The sequence below is a fragment of the Peromyscus leucopus genome, chromosome 16_21, assembly GCF_004664715.2.
Source record: "Peromyscus leucopus breed LL Stock chromosome 16_21, UCI_PerLeu_2.1, whole genome shotgun sequence".
Lineage (NCBI taxonomy): Eukaryota > Metazoa > Chordata > Mammalia > Rodentia > Cricetidae > Peromyscus > Peromyscus leucopus.
In genome coordinates, this window is record NC_051084.1 from 60967774 (window position 1) to 60988146 (window position 20373).

The window sequence follows — 20373 nt, forward strand, 5'->3', positions numbered from 1 at the left end:
GAAGGAAGCTCCCTCCTTGACTTTAAAAAATGCCAGAAGGGACCGTTTCTCAACTACTAACTTACAAATGATTGAAAACAAAACTATGTAGGGTTTTATTCTATTGCTGTCATACAAACTGCCTGCCAAAAGCTGTGTAAGGAAGGGTTTGTTTTGGTCCACAGCTCCGAATAGAGTCCATCATGTCAGGGAAGTCACGGTGGCCAGAGCTTGGAGCCACTGGTCATATGACATCCACAGTCAAGAAGCAGAGATCAACAAATCCAGGGTTCAGCTAGATTTCTCCTTTTGATGCAGCCCGGGACCCAAGTTGAAAGACAACCCACTTTTATTGTAGCTCTTCTTGTCTCAATTAAGTTAATCAACATAATTCCCCACAGACAGGCCCAAAAGCTATCTAATCCCTCACAGGTGTGCCTAGAGGCTTGCCTTCGTAGGTGAGTCCTGTCAAGTTGAGGACACCACCAACCACATGTAAGGTCCCTCCTTGCTCTGGCATCTTTTCAGTATACAACTGCTCTTAGTAGCTTGGAGAAATGGCTCCGCAGTTAGGAGCATTGGCTAGGGTGGGTGCGGTGGCACACTTTTAATACCAGCACTAGGGAGGCAGAGACAAGTAGATATCTGTGAGCTTGAGGCTATCCTGGTCTACAAAGCAAGTTCCAGGCCAGCCAGAGTGACACAATGAAATCCTATCGAGGAGGAAGAGGAGGAGGAGGAGGAGGAGGAGGAGGCACCTAATGAAACCAACACCAGTCAAATGTGAATTTTCAAAACAGTAACTTCACAAAGTACGTGATCTGATTAGCTGTAGCCTCAGCTGTTGGATGGAGCTCAGGATATAGAGTAGACCAAAACACAAACACTAGTCTCATCAGAAATGCAGTAAGGGGATGTAGCTAGAGTTTTCCTGTCTTGCCCACAGTCAGGACAAATATTTGTCACCCGCCAGTCCCATAGCCACTCAGACCCAACCAAGTAAACACAGAGACTTACATTGCATACAAACTGTATGGCCATGGCAGGCTCCTTGCTAACTGTTCTTACAGCTTAAATTAATCCATTTCCATAAATCTATACCTTGCCACGTGGCTCGTGGCTTACCAGCATCTTCACATGCTGTTTGTCATGGCGGTGGCTGGCAGTGACTCCTTCTGCCTTCCTGTTCTTTTTTTTCTCCTGTTAGTCCCGCCTATACTTCCTGCCTAGCCACTGGCCAATCAGTGTTTTATTTATTGACCAATCAGAGCAATTTGACATATAGACCATCCCACAGCAAGGGGACTAGTGAGTTGGTGCACGACTTTTATTCCACCACTCAAAGAGGCAGAGTAGACAGATCTCTGTGAACTCTAGGACAGCCTGGGCTACTAACTAGAGAGACCCTGTCTAAAAACAACACCACCAACAAAAAGTAAAAGAGAAAGAAAAAATGAACCTGGCAGTAGTGGTTTCTGTATTCATCACAGTTTTGGAGATCATGGTATCTATGTACTGAGAAATCAGTAACATGCCAGAGATGACCAAGTATCAGTGAAAGCTCCAGTATAAGCATGCCATCACTGCCAAGTCACCTCAAAGATAAATGCACCCAGAGCTCACAAATACTTCGGACTGGAATTTACAGACCTGAATTGCAACCTGGAAAAGAAGGCTGATTTGCTGATGGTTGATGTAAAGAAGAAAATACCTCTTATACATTTTTTTGAGACAGGGTCTATGTAGCGCTGAATGGCCTGGAACACTCCAGGGTGGCCTCAAACTCACAGATCAGTGTGCCTCTGCCTCCCCATATTAAGAATTAAAGGTGTGCACCACCACACCTGGTTTTATTTCTTTTATTTTTGAGATCATTGAAAGGACCAAGCAGACACCATAACAGACTGCTCAGTCTTCTCTCACAGATGAGGCCTCAATTTCAGTTTCCTGAGACTAAGCAAGCAGTTTCTGGGAAGGCCATGAACAAATGAAAATTAACCACAGATGTCCCTGCCAGCAGGGCCAGGGAGAAAGGATGTACCCAGCCTGGGCCACTGAGTCAGTTCCCACAGTCAGTACATGGTAGGCCAGCCAGCCTCCATGGCAACTCAAGGACAAGTCCAGGCCTACCCCAAAATGGAAAACTGTAACTCCCACCTGACCCTAGCCAATTGAAAGTTACTAACATTAGCCTGGCGGTGGTGGCACACGCCTTTAATCCCAGCACTCGGGAGGCAGAGGCAGACAGATCTCTGTGAGTTCGAGACCAGCCTAGTTTACAAAGCCAGATCCAGGAAAGGCACCAAAGCTACACAGAGAAACTCTGTCTCGAAAGAAAAAAAAAAAGTTACTAACATGATTGCCACTCTCATAAACTAATCCTGAGTCTGTTCTTATGTAGTCTCTAGACCCCAAACCACCCTCGCTTGCTTTACGCTCTGTAAAAACCCTGCCCCATTGCTACTCTGGGTCTCTCTTGCTCTGCTGCTACATCAGACAGACTTAGAGGCTCAGGTTAACTTGAAACAGTAAAAAGACTCAGCGTTTGCATCGGATTTGGTCTCTTGATGGTCTTTGGGGGACTCTGGGTAAAACAATTATAATTACATTATTTTAGCCCTTCCCTTTCTTCTCTCCAAAGCCTCTCATGTACCCCTCCTTGATCTTTCAAATTCATGGCTTTTTTTTTCATTAGCTGTCTTTACATGAATACATATATATACATATATATTCCTAAAAAAAAAAACACTCAGTCTGTTTTCCTCTACCTCCTAAACCCTAAAATGTGAAATTATCAAATCAAAAGCAAAGGATACTCCCCTTTGAAGAGTAGTTAGGTTGTTTTCATCTAGTCAGACTCACAAGTGTTTTCTACTGTAAAACTGATCTAATTCCTGTTCAGCAGCTGGCAGTGTGAAACTAATGAAATTAGCTCCAAAGTATGTTCCAGATTCAACCGTTTTCTGAAACTTCTCCCATTTGAACTCTGGTCCAAAACATGATGCCTCTCTCCTAGTTTAAGGCAATGAAGTCCTTGTGAGATGCAGGCTGATGAGGAGCAGTGTAAAGAGGAAGTGACTGAGAAATAAAACACTTTGCCAGCTCTCTGTTGAGTGATCAACAGAAGGATAGCACTGTTCTGAATGGAGTCAGGAGACCCTTGTCATTAACTTATTTATGGATCCTCCAAATCACTGTCCAAGCCCACCCCCAAACAACTAGTAGTCAGAGATAATTTGGGCATTTTTACCAGGCTCAGTGAACTGACCATCCACCCTATCTACTTCAACAAATAAATCGTCTCCATCTGAATCCCTACATCCACTCTTCTCTACTCCCTTGTGATTTAAGGATAGAGACTCCTAAACCTCCTGAGAAGGTTCGTCTACAGAACCTGCATTTTAGGCACATAGAGAGTAGCCTACTAGGCTTTTCATCATTTAAGCTGATTGTATCATGTTCCCGGTCCCCTTCTTTGTACTAGGCTTCCTAGGAGACAATATAGTCAGTCCAGACCTAGGAACACAACTTGCAGAGATATTGGGTTGGTAAGTTTATCCAAATGAAATAAATGGGCAGAAAAGGCATTTCACACTAGGTAAAATATTTACTGGATGCTTACTATCAAACCATGTCTAATGCTTAGGAGACTTCCCTCAGAGAGCAACGGGATAGTACACCAATACAAGTCACTTTATTATCCTCTATGTTTTTTCTCAAATGCTGGTGAGAATTCTCACATCCTACTTTCCCAGGAGAGATCAGTCTTAAGTGGTTTCTTTCAGCCTGTTAGGTATAGATAGACCCCTAAAGAATGATCCTAATTAGTCTTAACAATAAAAATCCAGAGTCAGATATTGAGAATGAAAGCTGAAAGATCAGAGAGGCAGAGCAGCAGCCACTTAAAACTTCTTACCTCTACAAATCCTCAAGCCAAATGGAGGAACAAGTTCTTTCTCTACCCAACTTATATTCCCATCTTCACTTCCCTAGAGCTTGGATTAAAGGACTGCATAACCACCATCTGGCTCTGGTTCTCTTTAAATTGCTTCCATTTTATGTGACCCAGAAAAGACTTGAACTCCTGATCTCCCTACTTCCTTCCAAGTATAGGATTAAAAGTGTGTGCCACAAGAAGGCAATGACATTTAATTCCTGAACTTGGGAGGCAGAGGAAAGCATATCTCTGTGAGTTTGAGGCCAGCCTGGTTTACAGAGTGAGATCCACAAAAGGTACAAAGCTACCTAAAGAAACCCTGTCTTGAAAGAGAGAGAGAGAGAGAGAGAGAGAAGTATGCTACCACTGCTTAGCCTCTATGGTTAAATAGTGGCTAGCTCTCTCCTCTAATCTCCAGGCAAGATGGCTTGGTCAGAAACCAAAAGAGATATGACAAATCAGGCCACATATGTATGCCAGCATGCTGAAAGAGGCATCTAAGTCAGCATTGATCAGGGGTTGGTTGTGGACACGATGCAACATCAATTGACCTGGGGAGGGAATGTGAAACAATGATGAAGTGAGGCTCAGTATTGGAATCAAGATTTCCATGGGAACAGGAGAGGGGACCAATTCAGACAAACCCAGGCCTTCCCAAGTAATCTATTCACCTCCTCATGATCATAGAAATTTCATGAAATAAAAATGGCTGTAACCTAAAACTGTTGCCCTTAGAATGGATGTTGAGGAAGATCTGCAATTCCCACAGTACTGGAAGGCCCAATCAGGATTTATGGTGCCATACAACTATTATCTGTCAGACAAGCAACCCTCAACCACATATCTGTCAAAGTCACCTACCTCGGGCCTGGTGGTAAACATTCTGGCTCCCCAAACTCTGAATCATCCATCAACCACCGCTTTGCTCTGAGTGGTCCAACCACAGTGACTCGAGTCTGGCCTGAGGCTGTAAACCACCTCTCCAGTTGAATGAGGGTGTTGCTGTGTAGCTCGATGCTTCTGAGGTGTAAGTCTTCATGGCCTGAACAGAAAATACAACAAAAGGATTTACAAGCCACTAGCATTGGGTGTAGGTGAGGGGGCTAGTATTGGGTGGCAGTTAACTCCAAGATTAAAACCTGTTCTGAGTTATAAAGACAGTCCAAGGTAAAGTAGACACAGGGTGTGGCAGTCACTGTGGTGCACTCCTTTAATCCTAACACTGAAGGCACAGAGACAGACAGATCCTGGAGAGTTGAAGGCCAGCCAGGGCTACAAGGAGAGGCACTATTGAAAAAAAAAAAAAAAGGAAACATCAAACAAAATATTCAAAAACCAGGGCAGTTACACACTCCATCCTGCAGGAAAGACTCTTAAGACAGAAGAAATAAGCAAATTCTGGAAGTCCTTCAAAATTGACCAGCTTCAGGAGGATTTGACCTAACAAAGTGTACTTAAGCAAACTGGAAGGTGGTCAAACACACCTTTAATACCTGATATCCGAATAGAAAGGCAGACAGATATCTTGATCTACAGAGCAGATTCCATGACAGCCAAGGCTACACACAGAAATTCTGTCTCAAAATGACAAAACAAAAAGGGTAGGTAAGCAGTAAACACTGTCATTAGTCAGGCTGAGGCAGACAGAGCTGTGGAGAAACACAGTCCAAGAAGTTGGAAAGAAGCAGAGACTAGCTGAGCCCTGGAAAAGATCACACAATGGCATGTTGAGTTGCCTGCTGGCTGTTCAGTGTGCTCCAGTACCCAGCTTCTGTGAGCTGTCACCCATGTTGGGTGGTCTTTAGTGACACAGCTGTCTTGGAGTCATTTCTGCTGTTGTGAGTAACCCTACGCTCCTACCCTTAAGGAACCCAAATAAATCTCATTGGTTCACCAAGTTATACTGATAGCTTCCATTGCTGTTATGTGTTCCCTATCTGGGGTGAGTACATACTTGCCCACATCTCCCCAGGAATGGTGTCACTCCACAACAGGGAATCTGGGACAGACTGTAAAAAAAAGCAGAAGATTGGAAAACCATGAAAGAGAGGATGAAAAAAAAAAGAGAGAGGATGAAGATACAATAAAGGCCACCTACAGAATATGTGCTCTTCGTGGGCTTCATCTATGAATGTCACAAGTGGGACATCACAGTTTTCAGGCAATGTCCACCAGGCATTCTCGTTGAAACCATCCATTTCCATCACAAGAGCTCTTCCACACTTCAGAATAAGGCAACTCCAAGCAGATGACTGTCCAATGTAGTTGTGAAGAAGGACCTAGGCTCTGGTTTATATACTCCCTCCTAAAACCCAGCCAGTGACCCACCTTAGGGTATAGGATTCATCCCTAAGTTCTCCTATTAATCCAACCAATCAGATGTTGGCTTCCTCTTTTAATACAGTGAGGTCATCATTAGTGCCGAAGAATACTAATTTTCTTCTAGGTAAACTTAAAGGTGCTTGAGGAAGTCTCCAGAGTATCAACTAGAAAAGTGGATGAGGTAGGGGTGGTGTTGGTGCACGCCTATATCCCAGCACTTGGGAGGCAGTGGCAGGTGGATCTCTGTGAGTTCCAGGCCAACCTGTGCTACATAAGTGAGTACAAGGACAGGCTCCAAAGCTACCCAGAGAAACCATGTCTCAAACCCCAAAAAGAAAAAGTGGATGAGGGACAAATGTGATGGAGCAGGAAGGTCCGTGATGGGTGCTACATCTGTTTATTTCTTTCTTGTTTTATCTTGTTTCCTTTGAGACCAAGTCTCTCTACATAGGTCTGGCTGTCCTGGAACTTACTATGTACCTCAGGCTACTCATTGTAACAGAGATTCACCCATCTCTTCCTCCACACTGCAGGAATTGAGAACCTGTGGCACCATGACAGCACCCTAACTGCCCTTCTTATAAAAACAGTGTTTGTGGGTTAATCTAGTCTACATCCCTAGTTCCTATAGGATGGTGGCATTTATTATTGATTTGATAATTTCATAGTTTAGAGCTTAGGGCATAGATTAAATACATGCTGAGCTCGTTATATACATATACATAAACATATACATATACATATATATACATATACATATACATGTGGCTGTGAAGAGAGATAATGATATCAGCCATGATTTGGAAAGAAATCAAGAAGGTGTATGTGATTGGGTTGGAATGGATGAAAGGGATGAGATAAAATGGTGTAATTATATAATACTCCCCAAAATAAGAGAAATAGAGTTAGAAAAATGGGTACATGCCTTTATTCCCAAAACTGGGGAGGCAGAGATAGGCAATCCTGTGAGTTTGAGCCCAGCCTGCAGAAATTCAAGATGCAGACAAGGTATTTCTCCTTCAGTGAAGTTTCACACCAACCATTATCAAGTCAACATTCTTTCTCCAGGCTGCAGTGCAGGTCTCTAAATTCCAGTCTGAATGTTGTGTTATGTCAGCATCTAGGTGCATGGATGTTTGAAGCTGAAGCAACATTGTAAAAATGGCCTGCTTATTATAGTGCAGCTCTTTCTGATGCTTGGTCATCTCTGGCAAGTTACTGATTTCTCAGGGCTCAAGATTTATCAGGCATGATTTATAGTATTGGTAACCACCTTGGCCGGGATAATTTCTTTTTTTCTCTTTAACTCTCTTTGTTTCTTTGTTTATTTCATGTCATATAAGACTGGGTCTCTCTAATGTAGGTCTGGCTGTCCTAGAACTCACAGGGTACCTCCTGATTTTGCCTTCCCAGTGCAAGGATTAAAGGTGTGCATCTCCACCCAGCCCTTCAAGAAATGTTTGTGTTTGATAGAAAAAATTAGTGACGACTAGCTCATGAGGAGTATGTTGTCATTGTTCACATCTAATTTTAATTTTTCCTTTTATAATTAAGTGTTTGTTTGTTTGTTTTATTTACTTAATTTTTGGTTTTTGAGAAAGAATTGCTCTGTGTAGCTAAGTGCCATTGCTGGATCTTGCACTGAAGACCAGGCTGGCCTCAAAGTCACAAAGATCTGCCTGCCTCTGCTTCCTGAGGCCTGGGATTAAATGTGAGCAGGACCACCCACTGCCACGCTGTTTTTATTTATTTATCTATTTATTTATTTATTTATTATTTATTTATTTATAATTACACTCATGATAATAATTGCATTCATGGTATTCATGGGTTACATTCACAGCATTCATTCAATCATTATATTTATGATAGTCATGAATTACATTAATTTATTGATTTAATACATTCATGATATTGTTTCTTGATTCTATTCTCCATTTGTGGGACATTTCCCTCACACAAAACAGACATTCTCTACTTAGGAAATCATTGCCCTTTATTTCTTTCTTGTACATCTTGAGATAATGTCTAATTTTTCTGTCTCCATGATTTGTATATTCTATATATGTTACCTTAAACAATTCAATAGTGTTTGTCCTTTTTTTTGAAGGTAAAAAAGATTTTATGTACAACAGCAGGAGAAATAATACAGATAGCGTGAACATAAAATCAGGTTATACTTGAAAAGTCCAGGATTATTTTCAACAGTACATTATTTTCTCGGTAGAATATAGTAACTATGAGCCTGGCAGTTGTGAACACCTTTAATCCCCGCACTGGGGAACTCCTTTAATCCCCGAACTCGGGAGGCAAAGCCAGGTGTATCTCTGTGAGGTCGAAGCCAGCCAGGTCAGAACCCAAAAACGATATCAAGAATCAGGCCAAATATGTATGCGAGCATGCTGAAAGAGTCATCCAAGTCAGCTTTGGTCAGGGGTTGGTTCTGGACTCGATGCAACATCTTTTCACCTAGGGAGAGAAAGTGGAACACTGGTAAAGTGGAGCTCAGGACTGGGACCCAAGACTCCCTTGTGGACATGATAGGGGAAGAATACAGACAAGCCCAGGCCCACCCTCCCAGGTCATCTCTTCATACCTCCCCAGGATCTTAGAGACCTCAGGAAATGAAAATGGCTGTAACCTAAAACTGTTTCCCTTAGAATGGACTTGGAGGAGCATCTGGATTCCCACAGTCCTGAGAGACTCAATCAGAATCTATGGTGCCATACAACTATTATCTGTCAGGAAGTCAACCCTCAAGGGCATATCTGTCAAAGTCACCTACCTCGGGCCTGGTGGTAAGCTTGCTGGCTCCCCACACTCCGAATCATATCCATCAACCACCGCTTTGCTCTGAGTGGTCCAACCACAGTGACTCGAGTCTGGCCTGAGGCTGTAAACCACCTCTCCAGTTGAATGAGGGTGTTGCTGTGTAGCTCGATGCTTCTGAGGTATAAGTCCTCATGGCCTGAACACACAAGATACAACAAAAGGATTTATAAGCCACAAGCACTATGTGAGGAGGCTGGATTTGGGTGGCAGTTACCTCCAAAATTAAAACCTGTTCTGAGTGAAGCTGTAAAAAAAGACAGTGGATGTTGAAGAAGAGATAGAAGAACAGGATGTGGCAGAAGAACAGGGTATGGCAGAACAATAAGGTGTGGCAGAATAATTGGTTGTGGCAGAACAATTGGGTGTGGCAGAACAATAGGTTGTGGCAGAAGAACGGGATGTGGCAGAAAAATAGGGTGTGGCAGAAGAACAGGGTGTGGCAGAAGAACAGGGTGTGGCTGTCATGGTGGTCCACTCCTTTAATGCTGGCACCCAGAGCACAGAGACAGACACATCCTTGTGAGGTCAAGAGCAGCCTGGATTATAAAGCTAGTTCCAGGCCACACAGGGCTATATAGACAGACACTATCTCAAAAACCAAAAGCAAAAATCCAGCAAAATGTTTAAGAACTGGGCAAGGTACACACTCCATCCTGCAGGAAAGCCCCTTAAGACAGAGGAAATAAGCAAGTTCTGAAACTTGATCAGACCTCACCAAGTGCAGTTAAGCAAACTGGGAGGTGATGAAATACACCCTTAATCCCAGCACTCTGGAGGCAGAGGCATGGGGATGTCTTGATCTACAGAGCAGATTCCAGGACAGCCAAGGCTACACACAGAAACTCTGTCTCAAAATGAGAAAACAAAAAGGGTAGGTAAGCAGTAAAGACTGTCAGTAGTCAGGCTGAGGTAGACAGAGCTGGGGAGAAACACAGTCCATCAAGTCTGAAAGAATCAGAGACCAGCTGAGCCCCTGGGAGAGATCACACAATGGCATGTTGAGTTGCTTCTGAGCTGTCACCCATGCCGGGTAGGTTCAGTGACACAGCTGTCTTGGAGTCATTTTTGCCTCTGTGGGTAACCCCTCACTACTACCTTTAAGGAGCCCCAATAAATCTCATTGCTTCACCAACTTCTACTGATGGCTTCCTTTGCTGTTATGGGTTCCCTCTCTGGGCTGAGTACATACTTGCCCAGATGTCCCCAGGACTGGTGTCACACAACAACTAGGAATCTGGGACAGACTGCATAAAAGGAGAAGATTGGAAAACCATGAAAGAGGGGAAGAGGACATAGGAAAGGCCACCTACCAAATATGTGCTCTTCCTGGCTTCATCAATGAATGTCACAAGTGGAGCATCAAAGTTTTCAGGCAATGTCCACCAGGCATTCTCGTTGATACCATCCATTTCCATCACAAGAGTTCTCCCACTTCAGAATAAGGCAACTCCAAGCAGATGACTGTCCAATGTAGTTGTGAAGAAGGGCCCAGGCTCTGGCTTATATACTCCCTCCTAAATCCCAGCCCTTGACCCACCTTAGGATAAGGATTCATCCCTAAGTTTCCATTATTAATCCAACCAATCAGATGTTGGCTTACTCTTTTAATACAGTGAGGTCATCACTAGTGCCCAGGAATACTAATTTTCTTCTAGGTAACCTTAAAGGTGCTTGAGGAAGTCTCCGGAGTATCAACTAGAAAAGTAGATGAGGTCCAGGTGGTGTTGGTGCACGCCTTTAATCCCAGCACTTGGGAGGCAGAGGCAGGTGGATCTGTGTGAGTTCCAGGCCACCCTGTGCTACAGAGTGAGTTCCAGGACAGGCTCCAAAGCTACACAGAGAACCTCTGTCTCAAAAAACCAAAAAGAAAAAGTGGATGAGGGACAAATGTGCAGGAGCAAGAAGGTCCTTATTGGGTGCTACATCTGTTTATTTCTTTTTTGTTTTTTCTTGTTTCCTTGGAGACTAGGTCTCTCTACATAGCTCTGGCTGTCCTGGGACTTACTATGTACACCAGGTTGACTCATTCTCACAGAGATCCACCCATCTCTTCCTCCCCAGTGCAGGGATTAAGGACCTGAGGCACCATGACAGCACCCTAACTGCTCTTCTTATAAAAACAGTGTTTGTGGGTTAGTCTAGTCTACATCCCTAGTTCCTATAGGGTGGTGGCATTTATTATTTATTTGATAATTTCATAGTTTAGAACTTACGGGGTAGAGGAAAACATGCTAAGCTTGTTACATACATACAAACATACAAATATACATAAATAAATAAATATATATATACATATATATATATATATATATATATATATATATATATATATATGTGCCTGTGAAGACAGCTAATGAAATCCGCCATGAATTTGAAAGAGATCAAGGAGGGTATGTGATTGGGTTGGAATGGATGAAAGGGAAGAGATAAAATGGTGTAATTATATAATACTCCCCAAAATAAGAGAAATAAAGTCAGAAAAGGGGGTACATGCCTTTTTATTCCCAACACTGGGGAGGCAGAGATAGGCAGTCCTGTGAGTTTGAGCCCAGCCTGCAGAAATTCAAGATGCAGACAAGGTATTTCTCCTTCAGTGAAGTTTCACACCAACCATTATCAAGTCAACATTCTTTCTCCAGGCTGCAGTGCAGGTCTCTAAATTCCAGTCTGAATGTTGTGTTATGTCAGCATCTAGGTGCATGGATGTTTGAAGCTGAAGCAACATTGTAAAAATGGCCTGCTTATTATAGTGCAGCTCTTTCTGATGCTTGGTCATCTCTGGCAAGTTACTGATTTCTCAGGGCTCAAGATTTATCAGGCATGATTTATAGTATTGGTAACCACCTTGGCCGGGATAATTTCTTTTTTTCTCTTTAACTCTCTTTGTTTCTTTGTTTATTTCATGTCATATAAGACTGGGTCTCTCTAATGTAGGTCTGGCTGTCCTGGAACTCACAGGGTACCTCCTGACTCTGCCTCCCCAGTGCTAGGATTAAAGGTGTGCTTCTCCACCCAGCCCTTCAAGCAATGTTTATGTTTGATAGAAAAAATTAGTGACGACTAGCTCGTGGGGAGTATGTTGTCATTGTTCACATCTAGTTTTAATTTTTCGTTTTATAATTAAGTGTTTGTTTGTTTGTTTGATTGTTTTATTTACTTAATTTTTGGTTTTTGAGAAAGAATTGCTCTGTGTAACTAAGTGCCATTGCTGGATCTTGCACTGTAGACCAGGCTGGCCTCAAAGTCACAAAGATCTGCCTGCCTCTGCTTCCTGAGGCCTGGGATTAAATGTGAGCAGGACCACCCACTGCCACGCTGTTTTTATTTATTTATTTATTTATTTATTTATTTATTTATTTATTTATTTATTATTTATTTATTTATAATTACACATATGATAATAATTGCATTCGTGGTATTCATGGATTACATTCACAGTATTCATTCAATCATTATATTTATGATAGTCATGAATTACATTAATTTATTGATTTAATACATTCATGATATTGTTTCTTGATTCTATTCTCCATTTGTGGGACATTTCCCTCACACAAAACAGACATTCTCTACTTAGGAAATCATTGCCCTTTATTTCTTTCTTGTACATCTTGAGATAATGTCTAATTTTTCTGTCTCCATGATTTGTATATTCTATATATGTTACCTTAAACAATTCAATAGTGTTTGTCCTTTTTTTTGAAGGTAAAAAAGATTTTATGTACAACAGCAGGAGAAATAATACAGATAGCGTGAACATAAAATCAGGTTATACTTGAAAAGTCCAGGATTATTTTCAACAGTACATTATTTTCTCGGTAGAAAATAGTAACTATGAGCCTGGCAGTTGTGAACACCTTTAATCCCCGCACTGGGAATTCCTTTAATCCCCGAACTCGGGAGGCAAAGCCAGGTGTATCTCTGTGAGGTCGAAGCCAGCCAGGTCAGAACCCAAAAACGATATCAAGAATCAGGCCAAATATGTATGCGAGCATGCTGAAAGAGTCATCCAAGTCAGCTTTGGTCAGGGGTTGGTTCTGGACTCGATGCAACATCTTTTCACCTAGGGAGAGAAAGTGGAACACTGGTAAAGTGGAGCTCAGGACTGGGACCCAAGACTCCCTTGTGGACATGATAGGGGAAGAATACAGACAAGCCCAGGCCCACCCACCCAGGTCATCTCTTCATACCTCCCCAGGATCTTAGAGACCTCAGGAAATGAAAATGGCTGTAACCTAAAACTGTTTCCCTTAGAATGGACTTGGAGGAGCATCTGGATTCCCACAGTCCTGAGAGACTCAATCAGAATCTATGGTGCCATACAACTATTATCTGTCAGGAAGTCAACCCTCAAGGGCATATCTGTCAAAGTCACCTACCTCGGGCCTGGTGGTAAGCTTGCTGGCTCCCCACACTCCGAATCATATCCATCAACCACCGCTTTGCTCTGAGTGGTCCAACCACAGTGACTCGAGTCTGGCCTGAGGCTGTAAACCACCTCTCCAGTTGAATGAGGGTGTTGCTGTGTAGCTCGATGCTTCTGAGGTATAAGTCCTCATGGCCTGAACACACAAGATACAACAAAAGGATTTATAAGGCAATAGCACTGTGTGAGGAGGCTGGAATTGGGTGGGAGATACCTCCAAGATTAAAACCTGTTCTGAGTGAAGATGTAAAAAAAGACAGTGGATGTTGAAGAAGAGATAGAAGAACAGGATGTGGCAGAAGAACAGGGTGTGGCAGAACAATAGGGTGTGGCAGAACAATTGGGTGTGGCAGAACAATAGGTTGTGGCAGAAGAACGGGATGTGGCAGAAAAATAGGGTGTGGCAGAAGAACAGGGTGTGGCAGAAGAACAGGGTGTGGCTGTCATGGTGGTCCACTCCTTTAATGCTGGCACCCAGAGCACAGAGACAGACACATCCTTGTGAGGTCAAGAGCAGCCTGGATTATAAAGCTAGTTCCAGGCCACACAGGGCTATATAGACAGACACTATCTCAAAAACCAAAAGCAAAAATCCAGCAAAATGTTTAAGAACTGGGCAAGGTACACACTCCATCCTGCAGGAAAGCCCCTTAAGACAGAGGAAATAAGCAAGTTCTGAAACTTGATCAGACCTCACCAAGTGCAGTTAAGCAAACTGGGAGGTGATGAAACACACCCTTAATCCCAGCACTCTGGAGGCAGAGGCATGGGGATGTCTTGATCTACAGAGCAGATTCCAGGACAGCCAAGGCTACACACAGAAACTCTGTCTCAAAATGAGAAAACAAAAAGGGTAGGTAAGCAGTAAAGACTGTCAGTAGTCAGGCTGAGGTAGACAGAGCTGGGGAGAAACACAGTCCATCAAGTCTGAAAGAATCAGAGACCAGCTGAGCCCCTGGGAGAGATCACACAATGGCATGTTGAGTTGCTTCTGAGCTGTCACCCATGCCGGGTAGGTTCAGTGACACAGCTGTCTTGGAGTCATTTTTGCCTCTGTGGGTAACCCCTCACTACTACCTTTAAGGAGCCCCAATAAATCTCATTGCTTCACCAACTTCTACTGATGGCTTCCTTTGCTGTTATGGGTTCCCTCTCTGGGCTGAGTACATACTTGCCCAGATGTCCCCAGGAATGGTGTCACACAACAACTAGGAATCTGGGACAGACTGCATAAAAGGAGAAGATTGGAAAACCATGAAAGAGGGGAAGAGGACATAGGAAAGGCCACCTACCAAATATGTGCTCTTCCTGGGCTTCATCAATGAATGTCACAAGTGGAGCATCAAAGTTTTCAGGCAATGTCCACCAGGCATTCTCGTTGATACCATCCATTTCCATCACAAGAGTTCTCCCACTTCAGAATAAGGCAACTCCAAGCAGATGACTGTCCAATGTAGTTGTGAAGAAGGGCCCAGGCTCTGGCTTATATACTCCCTCCTAAATCCCAGCCCTTGACCCACCTTAGGATAAGGATTCATCCCTAAGTTTCCATTATTAATCCAACCAATCAGATGTTGGCTTACTCTTTTAATACAGTGAGGTCATCACTAGTGCCCAGGAATACTAATTTTCTTCTAGGTAACCTTAAAGGTGCTTGAGGAAGTCTCCGGAGTATCAACTAGAAAAGTAGATGAGGTCCAGGTGGTGTTGGTGCACGCCTTTAATCCCAGCACTTGGGAGGCAGAGGCAGGTGGATCTGTGTGAGTTCCAGGCCACCCTGTGCTACAGAGTGAGTTCCAGGACAGGCTCCAAAGCTACACAGAGAACCTGTCTCAAAAAACCAAAAAGAAAAAGTGGATGAGGGACAAATGTGCAGGAGCAAGAAGGTCCTTATTGGGTGCTACATCTGTTTATTTCTTTTTTGTTTTTTCTTGTTTCCTTGGAGACTAGGTCTCTCTACATAGCTCTGGCTGTCCTGGGACTTACTATGTACACCAGGTTGACTCATTCTCACAGAGATCCACCCATCTCTTCCTCCCCAGTGCAGGGATTAAGGACCTGAGGCACCATGACAGCACCCTAACTGCTCTTCTTATAAAAACAGTGTTTGTGGGTTAGTCTAGTCTACATCCCTAGTTCCTATAGGGTGGTGGCATTTATTATTTATTTGATAATTTCATAGTTTAGAACTTACGGGGTAGAGGAAAACATGCTAAGCTTGTTACATACATACAAACATACAAATATACATAAATAAATAAATATATATATATACATATATATATATATATATATATATATATATATATATATATATATGTGCCTGTGAAGACAGCTAATGAAATCGGCCATGAATTTGAAAGAGATCAAGGAGGGGTATGTGATTGGGTTGGAATGGATGAAAGGGAAGAGATAAAATGGTGTAATTATATAATACTCCCCAAAATAAGAGAAATAAATTCAGAAAAGGGGGTACATGCCTTTTTTATTCCCAACACTGGGGAGGCAGAGATAGGCAGTCCTGTGAGTTTGAGCCCAGCCTGCAGAAATTCAAGATGCAGACAAGGTATTTCTCCTTCAGTGAAGTTTCACACCAACCATTATCAAGTCAACATTCTTTCTCCAGGCTGCAGTGCAGGTCTCTAAATTCCAGTCTGAATGTTGTGTTATATCAGCATCTAGGTGCATGGAGGTTTGAAGCTGAAGCAACATTGTAAAAATGGCCTGCTTATTATAGTGCAGCTCTTTCTGATGCTTGATCATCTCTGGCAAGTTACTGATTTCTCAGGGCTCAAGATTTATCAGGCATGATTTATAGTATTGGTAACCACCTTGGCCGGGATAATTTCTTTTTTTCTCTTTAACTCTCTTTGTTTCTTTGTTTATTTCATGTCATATAAGACTGGGTCTCTCTAATGTAGGTCTGGCTGTCCTGGAACTCACAGGGTACCTCCTGACTCTGCCTCCCCAGTGCTAGGATTAAAGGTGTGCTTCTCCACCCAGCCCTTCAAGCAATGTTTATGTTTGATAGAAAAAATTAGTGACGACTAGCTCGTGGGGAGTATGTTGTCATTGTTCACATCTAGTTTTAATTTTTCGTTTTATAATTAAGTGTTTGTTTGTTTGTTTGATTGTTTTATTTACTTAATTTTTGGTTTTTGAGAAAGAATTGCTCTGTGTAACTAAGTGCCATTGCTGGATCTTGCACTGTAGACCAGGCTGGCCTCAAAGTCACAAAGATCTGCCTGCCTCTGCTTCCTGAGGCCTGGGATTAAATGTGAGCAGGACCACCCACTGCCACGCTGTTTTTATTTATTTATTTATTTATTTATTTATAATTACACATATGATAATAATTGCATTCGTGGTATTCATGGATTACATTCACAGTATTCATTCAATCATTATATTTATGATAGTCATGAATTACATTAATTTATTGATTTAATACATTCATGATATTGTTTCTTGATTCTATTCTCCATTTGTGGGACATTTCCCTCACACAAAACAGACATTCTCTACTTAGGAAATCATTGCCCTTTATTTCTTTCTTGTACATCTTGAGATAATGTCTAATTTTTCTGTCTCCATGATTTGTATATTCTATATATGTTACCTTAAACAATTCAATAGTGTTTGTCCTTTTTTTTGAAGGTAAAAAAGATTTTATGTACAACAGCAGGAGAAATAATACAGATAGCGTGAACATAAAATCAGGTTATACTTGAAAAGTCCAGGATTATTTTCAACAGTACATTATTTTCTCGGTAGAAAATAGTAACTATGAGCCTGGCAGTTGTGAACACCTTTAATCCCCGCACTGGGGAATTCCTTTAATCCCCGAACTCGGGAGGCAAAGCCAGGTGTATCTCTGTGAGGTCGAAGCCAGCCAGGTCAGAACCCAAAAACGATATCAAGAATCAGGCCAAATATGTATGCGAGCATGCTGAAAGAGTCATCCAAGTCAGCTTTGGTCAGGGGTTGGTTCTGGACTCGATGCAACATCTTTTCACCTAGGGAGAGAAAGTGGAACACTGGTAAAGTGGAGCTCAGGACTGGGACCCAAGACTCCCTTGTGGACATGATAGGGGAAGAATACAGACAAGCCCAGGCCCACCCACCCAGGTCATCTCTTCATACCTCCCCAGGATCTTAGAGACCTCAGGAAATGAAAATGGCTGTAACCTAAAACTGTTTCCCTTAGAATGGACTTGGAGGAGCATCTGGATTCCCACAGTCCTGAGAGACTCAATCAGAATCTATGGTGCCATACAACTATTATCTGTCAGGAAGTCAACCCTCAAGGGCATATCTGTCAAAGTCACCTACCTCGGGCCTGGTGGTAAGCTTGCTGGCTCCCCACACTCCGAATCATATCCATCAACCACCGCTTTGCTCTGAGTGGTCCAACCACAGAGACTCGAGTCTGGCCTGAGGCTGTAAACCACCTCTCCAGTTGAATGAGGGTGTTGCTGTGTAGCTCGATGCTTCTGAGGTATAAGTCCTCATGGCCTGAACACACAAGATACAACAAAAGGATTTATAAGGCAATAGCACTGTGTGAGGAGGCTGGAATTGGGTGGGAGATACCTCCAAGATTAAAACCTGTTCTGAGTGAAGATGTAAAAAAAGACAGTGGATGTTGAAGAAGAGATAGAAGAACAGGATGTGGCAGAAGAACAGGGTGTGGCAGAACAATAGGGTGTGGCAGAACAATTGGGTGTGGCAGAACAATTGGGTGTGGCAGAACAATAGGTTGTGGCAGAAGAACGGGATGTGGCAGAAAAATAGGGTGTGGCAGAAGAACAGGGTGTGGCAGAAGAACAGGGTGTGGCTGTCATGGTGGTCCACTCCTTTAATGCTGGCACCCAGAGCACAGAGACAGACACATCCTTGTGAGGTCAAGAGCAGCCTGGATTATAAAGCTAGTTCCAGGCCACACAGGGCTATATAGACAGACACTATCTCAAAAACCAAAAGCAAAAATCCAGCAAAATGTTTAAGAACTGGGCAAGGTACACACTCCATCCTGCAGGAAAGCCCCTTAAGACAGAGGAAATAAGCAAGTTCTGAAACTTGATCAGACCTCACCAAGTGCAGTTAAGCAAACTGGGAGGTGATGAAACACACCCTTAATCCCAGCACTCTGGAGGCAGAGGCATGGGGATGTCTTGATCTACAGAGCAGATTCCAGGACAGCCAAGGCTACACACAGAAACTCTGTCTCAAAATGAGAAAACAAAAAGGGTAGGTAAGCAGTAAAGACTGTCAGTAGTCAGGCTGAGGTAGACAGAGCTGGGGAGAAACACAGTCCATCAAGTCTGAAAGAATCAGAGACCAGCTGAGCCCCTGGGAGAGATCACACAATGGCATGTTGAGTTGCTTCTGAGCTGTCACCCATGCCGGGTAGGTTCAGTGACACAGCTGTCTTGGAGTCATTTTTGCCTCTGTGGGTAACCCCTCACTACTACCTTTAAGGAGCCCCAATAAATCTCATTGCTTCACCAACTTCTACTGATGGCTTCCTTTGCTGTTATGGGTTCCCTCTCTGGGCTGAGTACATACTTGCCCAGATGTCCCCAGGAATGGTGTCACACAACAACTAGGAATCTGGGACAGACTGCATAAAAGGAGAAGATTGGAAAACCATCAAAGAGGGGAAGAGAACATAGGAAAGGCCACCTACCAAATATGTGCTCTTCCTGGGCTTCATCAATGAATGTCACAAGTGGAGCATCCAAGTTTTCAGGCAATGTCCACCAGGCATTCTCGTTGATACCATCCATTTCCATCACAAGAGTTCTCCCACTTCAGAATAAGGCAACTCCAAGCAGATGACTGTCCAATGTAGTTGTGAAGAAGGGCCCAGGCTCTGGCTTATATACTCCCTCCTAAATCCCAGCCCTTGACCCACCTTAGGATAAGGATTCATCCCTAAATTTCCATTATTAATCCAACCAATCAGATGTTGGCTTACTCTTTTAATACAGTGAGGTCATCACTAGTGCCCAGGAATACTAATTTTCTTCTAGGTAACCTTAAAGGTGCTTGAGGAAGTCTCCGGAGTATCAACTAGAAAAGTAGATGAGGTCCAGGTGGTGTTGGTGCACGCCTTTAATCCCAGCACTTGGGAGGCAGAGGCAGGTGGATCTGTGTGAGTTCCAGGCCACCCTGTGCTACAGAGTGAGTTCCAGGACAGGCTCCAAAGCTACACAGAGAAACTCTGTCTCAAAAAACCAAAAAGAAAAAGTGGATGAGGGACAAATGTGCAGGAGCAAGAAGGTCCTTATCGGGTGCTACATCTGTTTATTTCTTTTTTGTTTTTTCTTGTTTCCTTGGAGACTAGGTCTCTCTACATAGCTCTGGCTGTCCTGGGACTTACTATGTACACCAGGTTGACTCATTCTCACAGAGATCCACCCATCTCTTCCTCCCCAGTGCAGGGATTAAGGACCTGAGGCACCATGACAGCACCCTAACTGCTCTTCTTATAAAAACAGTGTTTGTGGGTTAGTCTAGTCTACATCCCTAGTTCCTATAGGGTGGTGGCATTTATTATTTATTTGATAATTTCATAGTTTAGAACTTACGGGGTAGAGGAAAACATGCTAAGCTTGTTACATACATACAAACATACAAATATACATATATATATATATATATATATATATATATATATATATATATATATGCCTGTGAAGACAGCTAATGAAATCCGCCATGAATTTGAAAGAGATCAAGGAGGGGTATGTGATTGGGTTGGAATGGATGAAAGGGAAGAGATAAAATGGTGTAATTATATAATACTCCCCAAAATAAGAGAAATAAAGTCAGAAAAGGGGGTACATGCCTTTTTTATTCCCAACACTGGGGA

General features: G+C 42.9%; 2 protein-coding genes and 1 pseudogene across 2 annotated transcripts; all 3 read right to left on the minus strand.

The window, feature by feature from the left end:
- Positions 1-8098: 8098 nt before the first annotated feature.
- LOC114692356 lies at positions 8099-10794 on the minus strand (annotated as a pseudogene).
- A 2210-nt stretch (positions 10795-13004) lies between these two features.
- Positions 13005-14888, minus strand: LOC114692357 (KH homology domain-containing protein 1-like). The gene is made up of 3 exons (XM_037199569.1): positions 14789-14888; positions 13450-13644; positions 13005-13133 (listed from the first exon to the last, which is right to left on the minus strand). Exons 1-3 carry the CDS (start codon positions 14886-14888, stop codon positions 13015-13017), a joined length of 414 nt encoding a protein of 137 aa, XP_037055464.1. The 3' UTR covers positions 13005-13014.
- Positions 14889-16874: 1986 nt separating this feature from the next.
- On the minus strand, positions 16875-19285 carry LOC114692358 (KH homology domain-containing protein 1-like). Its single transcript, XM_037199570.1, has 3 exons — positions 19186-19285; positions 17829-18023; positions 16875-17512 (listed from the first exon to the last, which is right to left on the minus strand). The coding sequence occupies exons 1-3, from the start codon at positions 19283-19285 to the stop codon at positions 17394-17396; spliced, it is 414 nt and encodes a 137-aa protein (XP_037055465.1). The 3' UTR covers positions 16875-17393.
- Between the last annotated feature and the right edge of the window lie 1088 nt (positions 19286-20373).

Bases quoted from the DNA above. Each gene is read 5' to 3' on its own strand.
- LOC114692357 (XM_037199569.1), bottom strand. From the start codon at position 14,888: ATGGATGGTATCAACGAGAATGCCTGGTGGACATTGCCTGAAAACTTT. The intron at 13,645-14,788 runs GTAGGTGGCCTT...TTTTGTTGTATC, and splicing joins CCAGGAAGAGCACATATTTG to TTGTGTGTTCAGGCCATGAG. The intron at 13,134-13,449 runs GTAGGTGACTTT...TTCTCTCCCTAG, and splicing joins AGCTTACCACCAGGCCCGAG to GTGAAAAGATGTTGCATCGA.
- LOC114692358 (XM_037199570.1), bottom strand. From the start codon at position 19,285: ATGGATGGTATCAACGAGAATGCCTGGTGGACATTGCCTGAAAACTTG. The intron at 18,024-19,185 runs GTAGGTGGCCTT...TTTTGTTGTATC, and splicing joins CCAGGAAGAGCACATATTTG to TTGTGTGTTCAGGCCATGAG. The intron at 17,513-17,828 runs GTAGGTGACTTT...TTCTCTCCCTAG, and splicing joins AGCTTACCACCAGGCCCGAG to GTGAAAAGATGTTGCATCGA.